This window comes from Tupaia chinensis, unplaced genomic scaffold (genome assembly GCF_000334495.1).
Source record: "Tupaia chinensis unplaced genomic scaffold, TupChi_1.0 Scaffold000187_1, whole genome shotgun sequence".
Lineage (NCBI taxonomy): Eukaryota > Metazoa > Chordata > Mammalia > Scandentia > Tupaiidae > Tupaia > Tupaia belangeri.
Window position 1 is genome coordinate 1,784,726 of NW_006159662.1, and position 12,578 is coordinate 1,797,303.

Genomic DNA, 12,578 nt, shown 5'->3' on the forward strand with positions numbered 1-12,578 from the left:
TTTTTTTTGAGAGGTTTTCGCTATAGGGCGTGTGCGCTCACCAGACAGACAGAGAGAGACATAGAGACAGAAAGCGAGAAATCGCCCCCCCCCCCGAGGGGATGGTCACACCGCAATCCCTTCTCCTCCATTCTCCTCTTGGGATCTTGGGCACACACGCACACGCACCTGGTGTGAGTTTTAAGCCACTGGGTCTGGGACGCGAACCGCGGTTGACTACGTGAGAGTCCAGCGACATAGCCATTACCCTAACTGCTGGTTCCCAATATTGCAATGTTTCTTATACAGTGTCTGTCACCTCATCTAGGCGTTATCATTAATTTTCCATCCTAGCATTACCCTGTTATTCTATTTTATCCTATGTCTATTTTTGACTCTATCACATAGACTCTGTATAATACATACAAATACATATATGCATGTCACATATACACAATACACACATGTGTAATATACATGGTGTATATGACAGAGCAAGAAGAGTTACAGGAGGTCAATTAACCAAGTATTAATGCTTAGCAGCTACTGGTGCTTACCTCTGCTACTCTGCACAATCTTCTACCACAGGATCCTCTTTGTAAGTATCTCCAGAGATGAAAAAAATCATTCCTTTTGCCTTACTTCAGTGTTTACCCTTCCTGAAGAGTTAAAATGATCTCATCTAATATTCTTGTACTGAGTTTTGCTATGGACAATCAAAGTTTGAATGTCTGTCCATACCCATGGTAGGATCCCCACACAATGGATTGGTGGCATTTAGAGAATGTTAGCAATGCTGTGTCTGAAGGCTAAGAGTGATGCATTTACAAATGGCTTGGTTAACGTATGATCTCTGTTGATACACTGTTGACTTTTTACTTTAAATTGTCACAATGACCACTAAGTATGACATTACAATCAGAAAGGCTGGGTGAAATAATCCTATCGTTTTTTTTTAAAGGTCATTAGCTATTGTCATAGCCAGATTATCCTAGTTTATATTTCATTTATTTTAGTAAAAGAATGAAAAGAGGAGAAAGTTAAAATTCTGAAGAAAAACGTGATTTATGCCTCTAAGAAAAATAATGTACATGTACTTTAAAATGATAGTAGATACTGTTGGTTATAAACCCAAGGTATAGTTCTCCCTTTATTCAGGTTTCTTCTTCTGATTCTATTACCAGGAGGTGGGTTCCAATTGGTCTAGGCTAATTTTGGTACTCTCAATCCTCCTGCAAGGGATTGGGCATGACAGGCTGAACACGTGACCTGCTCTGGCCAATGGGATGCAAAGGGAGGTGGAGGTGGAGATGGTTCTGGGTAAAGTGTCCTTATTCTTCAGAAGGAAACCCTAGAAACGGACAGTCTCTCTGTGCCCCTGGATAGTGCAGATCTGGGTGGAGTGCCTGGCACTGCTGTGGCCATCTTGGAATAGCTTTTAGAATGAAGCCAGCACAGGAGGTAGAGCCACGAGAATGCCAGAAACGGAGCCAGAGTTTCCCTTCCCCTCCCCTCAGACTTCTTGTTCTGTGGAGGTAATAAATTCCTTTGTTGTTTATGCCAACCATGAGTGAGTATTCTGTTACTTGGAGCCAAAGCATCCTAGCTGAAACAAGTAATGCCCTTTGACCTGGAGAAAGTAAACAAACAAGCTAAATAGGAAAGGAGTGTGCACCTGTTCCTGCGACTCCAATTCTCGGTGTTGTAATTTTTTCTCCATACATCGCACCTGGTTAGAACGGTTTTCTAGTTCATCTTGTAAAACCTGAAACAGCATAAACAAATCAACATTAAAAATTAGCACACTTAAAAAAACAATTTTACCACATAAACTGGCATTAAAGAGGCCTCAGATCTCTAGTCTATTACTGTTGTTCCAAAGAGTTCAAGCCAAAAAAAGCAGACTGTTGTATGTTAGACCTGTAACTTTTTTACTTCAAGAATATCTAGTATAAAAAGAAATCCCAAACTTATAAAGCAGACAAATTAGCAGACATCAATTCCTATTATAACAATATCTCTTATGTTCCCAGCATAGGCCCACAAACATGTAATAAAGCATAAAGCTACTGCTAATTAAAGTAGCTCTCCCAGGACACCTGCGAGGCACACTTACACCGTGAGTTGCATTGTGACAGACGGGGACTGTAATATGTGGTGACATGACATTTTTTCAAAATTATACTATGGTAATTTGAGTAAATTATAGTAACCTTAAAGGAATTATCTCTTTTCTGAGTCAGAGAGGATGGTATGGAATTTGAGGAACTTGCAGGAGAGGACTGAGATGAGGTCTTTTGGTTGCTAAGCAGCTGTTGAAATAGAATCCAGGCTAATATGAGAAGGTTAGAAACCATAAAGATAGACAATTATCATCACATCAATTACTATTTTTTAAAGTTTATTTATTCGTTCCATAAATGTGTGAGAGACAGAGAGCAGTGCTGTGCCCTCAACAGGGTCAAAACACCATGATCTACCTCGACCCTCACTCAGGACATGGGCACACGTGTTCCAAGAACTGGCAGTTTCCCACATGGGCCTGCCTCTCAAGAGTGTCATGTTTTACTGCTGGCCGATATCCAGCCCCGACTACTATGTTAAATAAAGAGGTGAGCTAGGGAAAAAGAAGAAGAATCCATGGGAAGTTACAGTGACCAGAACACATGGATGGCAACAGCAAAGACGCCAAATAAGTTCTCAAAAGAAAATTCATCTAGCTAATGCTACTGAGTTTCTGCTTCATGCTGAGAACTGCCATAGGTACTCAAGGACATAGCCGTGAGAGATAACAGACCCCCGAAATCCTGCACTCATGATGCTTAGATTATAATGGGAGGGGAGAGACAATAAGTGAACAGAAACTAAAAGTATCAGTGGTAAGTACAGAAGAAAAAAAAAGCAGGGGAGGGATGTTCCGAGGTGGAGTCAGAGGAGGTGTTGCGATTTTAAGCAGGTGGCCCAGGAAAGCTTCAGTGAGCAAAGACTTAAAGCTGGAGGGAGAACAAGTCACAGGGACAGCTGCAGAAAGAGCTTAGAAGCAGGGGACACTACCTGCATGGGGCCCGAGAGGCATGCTCAGGGTCAGTGTGCAGAGTAGCAGAGAGAGAGCAGTGAGGTCAGGACATAACAACGGTCAAGTCCCATCAGGTCACATGGAGTCTCAGAGGTCAGTTAAGAACTTCAGATGTATTTCAAGGTAGGTTGGAAGCTACTGGAAGGCTGTGAAAGGGCACTGCCTGGGCTGCTGTCTGATGGACAGACTGAAGAGGGGAAGGCAGAGCAGAGAGGGAGGCTAGACGCCATTGCAATATACTAGGAAAGGGATGGTGGAAACGACTAGGGCATTAGCAGTTAGAGGATGTCCGAATCTAGTTAGATTCTGGAGGGAGTGAGGACAGTTATGAGGGAGTGGACACAGAGTGTGAGAAAGGAGACCCAGGGATTTTGGCCTAAGCAGTTAGTGGACTGTGGTCAGCACTTAGAGATGGGAAAAGTCAAAGGAGAGGCAGGAGTTGGGGGGAGAGCGAGAGCTCCCCTGGGACGTGCTAAATCTGAATTGCCCATTACACATCCCAGCAGTGTCAGACACGATGTGGAAGACAGCGCCAGACGGGTCTCTGCCTGGATGTCCTGTTGCACCTCCTTTGCTCAGTGGTGTAATCTCCTTGACCTATGCCCAGAACTGTTTAACTATTTATGCCCATCTGTGTTCAAGAGGACTAATTTACACACCTGTGGGACCTAGAGCAGCAGCAGCTCAGGGCTCTTTCCTCTGCTTCTCTGCCATCCTAGTACCAAGCCAGCTCAGTGCCTGGCACATAGGCAACATTGAATTCACGCTTGTGGAAGGAACTCCGCTCCCTGAGGACATTCACATTAATCCTCAGGGTTTCTAGTGTCCTTAGCATGGCCATTTAATTAAAGGTTATTCTGTGTCTTGAGATGCAGAATATACAAACATCTCTTCTAAATATCTCCCTCTCTCTGTACATACATACATACACACACACACACACAAACACACACACATAAATATATACATAAATAATTATTATTATTACTTATAATTATATATCACTTGGTTTCTGTTACAATACAAAAACAATACTACTTGGATTTTATTTTGTTTTTAGTTTTATATCACAGAAAAAGAAAAAACAAAAAATAAAAAAGGAGATGAGCATCTCCCTTGTTTTAAACAGAAAATTGTTCCCTACCTTCTGGCTTGTCTCCCTCTTCCCCTCCCAACAGACCCCAAGAGCAGCCACATCAGTGTCTCATGTCCCCCTTCCCCAGTCTCTGACCCCCCTCCTCATTATACCTGACTCTTCTGCCCCACTACTCTCCTGGGTCAGTTTCTGCCAGTCACTTGTTCTCTCCAAAGTGCTGACGCCAGCTCATTTTCTCTTCCGTTTCATCGCAGCATTTGGCCCTGCTCATGCCCAGTTGTGCCTTTTCCTTAATTTTTAAGGAAATAATTGTGCCCAGTGAAGTCAAGGGGGTTAAGAAATGAAGCTGCTACAAAAATGAAGGCCTTACATAATTAGGTCTTGAAAGAGCGCAGTGGATAGGAAGGAAACAGATGTGGTAGAATCACTGATGGGGGACAGGAGAAGAAAGGTACTCAGAGTGACAACAAGGCTTTGACACTGCATGACCAGAGAAGAGTGAGAAGAAACCAAGCCTGAAGTGGGGGGCCCGGGAGGTGACGAGTGGCTTCTACCATGTTGGGTTTAAGATGCTGGAGAGACTTCAGAGGGCACCTGTTGCAATGGTCTGAATATTGGTGCCCCCACATTCATGAGCTAAAATCCTAATCCCAAGGGTGATGGTGTTTGAAGGTGGGGTCTTTGGAGGTGATTAGGTCATAAGGGAGGAGCCTTCATAAGTGTGATTAGTGCCCTTAGGAACAAAGACCCCACAAAGACCCCTTGGCTCTCTACCATATGAAGATTCAGCAAAGGCAGCTATCTATGAGCCAGGAATCAGGCCCTTGCCAGACACTGAATCCGCTGGCTCCCGAATTTTGGACTCCAAGCCTCCAGAACTGTGAGAAGTAAATGTGTGCTGTTCAAAGCACCCAGGGTGTGATGTTTCCTTACAGTATCCTGACATGTTGGGCTTAAGATGCTGGTGAGACTTAGAAGGGGACCTGTTGCAGTGGTCTGAATAGTGGTGTCCCTCCCAAATTGCCTACAGGTCATGCTGCCAAGGTGGGTCTGAACAGGGAGAGAGCTCTCAAAGGTGCAGATGAACACGCTTCTTAGGGAAGTCCGTCAAGTGAGAAAAGGTTTTGAAGTCTGCTGCTGGGGTGATGCCCAGACCAGGAAGAGAAGGAAGGGGAGGCCAAGAAAGCTGACAAGAGTCCAGATGGAGAGGAGGGGATGGAGGAGAAGCTGGTGTCACATAATTAAAGCCAGTCCTTTTCTCTGTACTTTGCATAGTGAAGACTATGAAGTCTACCAGATTTTATCAATATTATCAAAATAGAATTCAAATTACATCTGCTTTTCAAAAAGGCAGCACTTTAAAAATTTGCTCATATAAAACATGATCTTTCTAAGGCTAATCCAAGAAAGCAGTTGTCTAGAAATTATTTTGATTATTTAAAAATCAGTTAAAAAATTAAAAGTAGCCTAATAATATTCCATTTTCAGATAAGTTAAAATGTACTACATGAAAAGAAAATGACAGATATATTCAAGTTATTCTTGATTTTATATTCTAAAACAGGTTAGTAGAGCGTCAACCTCAGAATTAACTTAAGGACTGCATGAAAATGACCATAATTACTCAGTAAGTACAACTGGGAACTTTCTTTTAAGTTGTGGCTTTTTATTTAAAATCTTCAAATTGGACATTTAACACACACACATCGCAACTTTTAGTTTATTCCTGAGAAAAAGCTCAAAATAATTAAAGAACAGAATGTCCAACACTGAGTTGAAAATATACTAAACTCACTTGAACAGTTAAACTGTTTATTCTGCAAAATGATCCCTTATGTTAGCTCTGCAATGTTAACTTGAATCATTACTGAAAAGACAGTTCTTTCCACCCAATTAAATCTGCCTTTAAATACCATGTAAGCCAGCTTGCTGGAGGAGGCTACGCTGGTTCTGACTTTCTGAGAGCTTTGTGTTGATCGGGAACAAAGGATGACACTTTCCAGAAGAAAAATGAAAATGACATAATAAGTCTTACAAGAACAGTGAGGCTATGCTACACTCTTTAAAAGAGAGAAGGTTACAGGATAATTTGTTTGTCTAAAATATGAAAATAATTAGAGCAAATTACAGTGTAAGAGATTTTACATGCTAATGGGCACTTGAGGGTGAGGAAAAGGAGCTCCTAGCTAATGTGCCCACTGAACAGCACCTATGAGAGTGCTGGCTGGTTTGAAAAAAAGAGTGGAAGAGTTCGTGCTAATTTCATAGAATTTATAGCCACAATTCAGAGCCAGCCACTCCCTAACTTGTAAAACCACACATTAAGAAATTATGTGTAGTCTTATTAAAAACCAAAGCTTTCTCTTATAGTTCTGACTCAATTAAATGACTATGAAGTGATGGCAGATATAGACCTTTTAATAACGACTAAAAGAAACAAAAGTTCATCTCAATTATAAAGAAGTTAAAAACTTATTTAATAGAGGAGAACTTCGTAGGAAGAGAGAAAAAAAGATACCCTCAAAATGCTCCTGGTGTACAACGCCCATGACAGGGAAAGGCTTTCAGACTTCCATGTTACAGCGACCAGAAGTCTTCCTACAGATTTCTGACCTGGCCTCCGGCCCACCGCTTAGCCTGTCCTAGCACCTAAGAACAAGACTTCTTCCTTGTAGGCTAAGCGTGCAAATGTGCCTTCAGCTCTGACCCCACAATATTTGTATTACAGGCTCTTACCGGAGAATATAATCTCAAACTCCTTACATTCCCATATTCAATAAATTCTCAGGAGAAATGAGAAACGGTCCACTTGCAAATCAAAATAGAATCATCAACAGTATGAAAGCCACCCCTCTGAGTCAGTAGTTCCGGAAACACTACCAGAGCAGAGGGGACTCCAGGACCACGTTCTCTTACAAACTTTATGTTACTCAGTTTGGAGAATTGTGCCTCTCCCTACTTTTAAGGAATTTTCAAACCAGTTCTCACTGACTTCAGATTTAGTGCGTCTGACACTTAACATTCCGCCTCACCCTAGGCAGATGCTTGTGTCTGGCCTTTTCTCAAATCATCAGGAGGCCTACGGGCTCATTTTTCTGGGCCTCTCTTACATTGAGGGCAAAGGCAAAGGGACCCTTCCTTGGTTCTGTCCCATGGATTCACGTACCTCCTCTGGAAGTGGAACCTTGACTGTTACAATGTCCTGTTATCTAAAATAACTGGGTTAAACCATATGTCACAAGAAGAGTGTGGATTAAAGTTTTGTCCTATTAAGTATAAAACTGAGGTCAGCAAAGTCATAGATTTTAAGGATTGGGGGTAAAGTCTATGGCCATGAAATAGTGAAATGAATGAGTGTTTACTGAGTGAAATGCAGTGGGGTCCTCCCTAGCTGCAAGTTCTATGTAGTGGAGGAGTTAACAAGCATAAAACACAGAGTAATTATACTCAAAATGCTGCAAAAAAAAGCCAGTCTGGCAAACGATTGAAAACTGTTGAAGTTGGGTGATGGTCAGATGGAGTTCTGTATGCTCTCCTCCCTACTTCTGCATGTGTTTGAAAGTTTCCATAATAAAAAGTAAAAAAAAAAAAAAAAAGTTTTTCTTAAAAAGTTTTTTCCACTAAAAAAAAAGAAAATAACCATATCCTTCCTTTCATTAGGTTTGAATTTACTCTCTTACCTACTTCTGCATGGTTTTGAAAGTTTCCATAATAAAAAGTAAAAAAAAAAAAAAAAGTTTTTCTTAAAAAGCTTTTTCCACTTAAAAACAATGAAATCACCATATCCTTCCTTTCATTAGGTTTGAATTTACTCTCTTACTTCAGAGAGAACAGATGATGAACACATCACTAAGTGGGTAGGAGGGATGTGGGAGGGTTTCCCCTTTAAGTTCTGGACGTGAAGTGAAGGAGCAGGGAGTGGGATGTTTGTATTCTGACTGAAGAAGAAGATAACTGGAAAACTGGCTTAATTACATATTTGTTTGAGGAATAATTTACAAGCAATAAATTCAGGTTTATTTTTTAATAGTATGGTCTGCTTTTCATCTAAAATATGTAAGATGATTTAAAAATATGTGCCATGACATATCTGTTAAGATGATAAAATCCTGACATAGTCTGTATCTTCTACTGCTTGGCCGATCCATCAGAAATAGCACGTCATTTGTGACTACAGAGAAGAGATATTAATTATAAAGGTGAAATGAGGGCGACTCTCATTTAAACCTTAATTGCCTTCTTAGTAGTGCCCACAGTTGTTCAAGCAGAATTACGCCAATTCGGTCTATAAATGGCACTGATAATACTTCTGATGAATAGAATTTCTCCAACATGCTAATAGACATAGAAATTGTAAATGTTTTTCTACCACTGCTAAGTGAAAGCTAAGATAAAATAAAAATAAAACAATACAATCTCGCTATATTTTCACATCAGATTCATAGACTTTTTCTTTTTTCTTTTTTTTAGTTACATCTTAAATGACTGGAACAAAGCAAAATGACCAAGCCTGCCATCCACACGAGCAGAAAAAATCTGGGCCTCCCGAAGACGGCACAATGGCAGTGCGTGCCACTTTTGCAGGGTGGTCTCACTGGCTATTGAGAGAGGGCCCTACAGCTCTGGTTTTTAAAATTATGATTAAATAGGCTAAACCTACTAACAAAAGTGATGCGTCTTCTTCAACTGAGATGCCACTGCAGATTCCCCCAGTGATTTCTTCATTCAGACCTTTCCAGGATGAATAACAAACCACACAAAAAGTTTGATTAGTGAGTCTACAGTGATGAAGGTCGGGTTCATATGCAGATGTAAAGAACCCAGAGCCATAGTTACTACCCAGGCCACTGAAGGATTTATAACGCGATAGTACCATTTCTCTTCCTTTGTGACTTACACTTAGGTTTTTAATATTTTCCACATTCCAAGAAAATACCTTTTTTTAAAAAAAATTCTCATAATTTGATTTCTTTTGTGATAGTGGTGTGAAGAAGAGACCTTCAGGGATTTTAACCTTATATACCCCAGGGGGATGACTACACCACAATCCCTTCTCCTCCATTCTCCTCTCGGGATCTTGGGCACTCACGCACACGCACCTGGCGTGAGTTTAAGCCACCGGGTCCGAGACGTGAACCACGGTTGACTGCATGGGAGTCCAGCGACATAGCCATTACACTAACTGCTGGTCCCCCTATAAATATATATATTTTGTTGTTGTTGTCGTTATTGTTGTTACAGGGTGAATGTGCTCACCAGAGAGACAGAAAGTGAGAAATCATCCCCCAGGGGAAATGTCCATTCCATAATCCCTTTTCCATTCTCTTCTTGGGATTTTGGGAATACACGGGCCTGGTGTGAATTTAAGCAACCGGGACCAGGACTCCAACGGTTGTTGACTATGTGGGAGTCTAGCGACATAACCATTTCACCATGTGCTGGTCCCACCTAATACATATTAATACATTACTCTTCATATAAGGCAACATTCCTTTTAGGTTCAAACTTTTTAGTTGTAGTTGTGACAAACCACAGGTATGAGAAACTGAGCTTTGAGATGAGCTGTGGCTGTCGTACTTCCTAGGATTCTGGTTCGACATAAAAGGCAAGAAAATTGTGGCCAATATAAAAGAAACAAGAGTAATGCTTTCTCCAAAGGATAACAAAGTTTTCACTGTTTTTTTTTTTCCCCCCCCTTCTCTCTCACCTATTTTTGCTCCTTTAAAATTCCTAAAGCACTTACGCACTTTTAAAAAATGTTACTTGTTTCCTGGTCTTCACAGCAGTTCCAGGAAAAGAAATCATGTTATTTCAAGGCTTTGATGATCGAAGGAAGCTGGAATCTCCTAACACACCTCATTTGAGTTGATCTAGTCACACAGAAGGCCAGCCTGACATTCCTCACATTGCCTCTTAAAGTAGCTGGTCTATTTCTACTCAGGAAATTCACCGCACATTTCCCCTCCTGTGTTGTTTCAAACAGCTTCACTTGGGAACACGTTCTTATCCTGGGTGGTGGGATCAAGGTCAAGAACCACCAGCAGGATTTTCAGGATCACAGAGGAATTTCCTTATCCGGCCAGCGTGGTAACCACTCTACCTAGAGTTGGGACTCTGTGGCCACTGCGGAAACTTCAGTCCTCCCAGCCACCCCTGTCCACGCAAGCCCAGGGAGGAGGAAAGGCCAGTAAAGTCGCTCATTTAAACTTTGATTTGCTGATAGCAGTTAATCATTCACACGTGCAAGCTCTTGAGCCTAAGGCATTATTCCAAATGCCCTCCAATAAACCGTGAATTTCTCCTCTATTAAAACTGAAGATGATGGTCATTTCTTCCATTAAACATTTCAAATCTAGATTAGAGAAAACTCCTATTTCTCATTAAGTTAATATGTCCCCTACATCACGACATATTTACATATTTCTCTGTATTGTGAATTCATCTGATTCCCTCCCCCCACTTATTTTAGACTATGAGCTTCATAAGGGGATCAGCTTTTTCCTCCCATATGTAAAAAGTGATTTCTTAAATACTTGGTAACATCTTCTACGGTGATAAACATTGACTGTTACGGTTAACCAATCATAAAGACCACGTTACCTTTTATTTAAAATGGTTGGGGTATTCCTACTAAAATTTCCATCTCCCTCTCATCTGTATTTCCTCTTACTTTGTCCCTAGATAAAAATAACTGAGCTCTACCCAGTCTGCTCCTTCAAGTGTCAGAAGTGGTGTCCCTTTTTATTTTCTCAAGATAGCACATCTGGGTCCTTTTCCAAACTCTCAGAAGTCAGTCCAGCTGTGATCCCTTCCTTTGTTGAGTCACTCAGTGGTGACACTGGCACGCTGTGTCCACGTTGCCGCCCTCTAGAAGCTGGCCTCCCTGCTTTGCATGGATTATATGGGAGCATGGGAGAGACACCTGATGGTCTCTTCATTTTTTTTTTTAAAAGGTTTTTGCTATAGGGCGCGTGCGCTCGCCAGACAGAGACAGAGAGACAGAAAGTGAGAAATCACCCCCCCAGGGGGAATGGCCACGCCGCAATCCCTTCTCCTCCATTCTCCTCTCGGGATCTTGAGCACGCACGCACACGCGCCTGGTGTGAGTTTTAAGCACCGGGTCTAGGACGCGAACCACGGTCGACTATGTGGGAGTCCAGCGACATAGCCATTACGCTAACTGCTGGTCCCCCTGATGGTCTCTTCAACTTTTATTATAATTATTATTATTATTTTTAGAGTTTTGCTATGGGGCACATGTGCTTGCTGGTAAGACAGAGAAACAGAAAATAAGAAATCACCCCCTCCCAGGGGTGATGGGAGGAAGACCAAGCCTCAATCCCTTCTCCATTCTCCTCTTGGGATTTTGGGCATGCACACACACGTGCCCAGAGTGAGTTTTAAACCACTGGGTCTGGGGCTCCAACCATGGTTGACTACAGAGGAGTCCAGTGACATAACCATTACACCATTTGTTGGTCTCGATTCTCTTGTATTCCATGATGACCACATTTCTTTTGTTAGTTTGTTTTCAAGTTTGTATTTGTTTTCCGCACATTTTCTAGTGTTTTATTCTGTCGTCCACGTTTCTCCTTCAGCAGCTAATGCCTTCCTTCTCTACACCTGACTTTGGTGTCCAGTGCTTTAAGAAACCTGTTTTCTCAAGGTCAGCAATGATCCTTTTATTGCCAACCAGGAGTCTTTTCCACAATCTTTGTTCTCTTCGATCTCGCTGTTGCACTGGACACTTAGAACCCCCTCCTTCCAGAAATCCTTTCCTCCGACACACAGAATTGTGATCACCTTCCACCTTCTTCCCACGTGCTTTCTGCTCCTCCTTCTCTTCTTTCAATTGTGGAGACGTGGCAAACAAGGTTATTGTCTCCCCACTCTTCTCTCTATACATGGTCTGTTTCGGATAGTTGATCAACTTCACAAGTAAAAGTACTTCTATAATCTGATTATATGTTATGTGCTAAGCACCTGTTAAACATTGCCCTCAGAAAGCTTCTGTTCTAACATATAGGACACATGTATGAGGGAGGAATCACACCACGTCCACGGTGCCAAAGGGAAGTCTCCAAGCACTGAGCTTAAACGTAGGAGGAAAGCAGCATGCACTGGAAAGTCTGGAGAGAAAATGTCATTGCGGAGGTGATGTGCGAGCTGGAGAATGCCAGGAGGAGAGAGGAATTGGTTCTGCAGAGTCAACCGTAGGCTGTAAGGCATGGGTGGCATCCCATAAGGCATAGTGGCAAAGGCCAGCAGCATGTTAGCTGCACCGAGGGCACAGGGAGCAGGGGGCTGGGCACTGACACAGGAAGGCAGCCCGAGTTGGCAGAAGGGCCTTGTGGGGCGGGCGGACTATAGGTTTTTACTTTGCAGTACTGGGGAACCACAAAGGGCCAAAGGCATAGACGTACAATG

General features: G+C 42.1%; 1 protein-coding gene across 6 annotated transcripts in view; it reads right to left on the minus strand.

Moving 5' to 3' along the window:
* CEP112 (centrosomal protein 112) overlaps positions 1–12,578 on the minus strand; it is a 462,320-nt gene that overhangs the window by 54,231 nt on the left and 395,511 nt on the right. For all 6 annotated transcript variants that reach the window (XM_027771158.1, XM_027771157.1, XM_027771156.1 and 3 more), the window contains one exon: positions 1,655–1,744. In XM_027771158.1, coding sequence (XP_027626959.1) covers positions 1,655–1,744 — 90 coding nt within the window. The remainder of the gene's footprint in view (positions 1–1,654; positions 1,745–12,578) is intronic.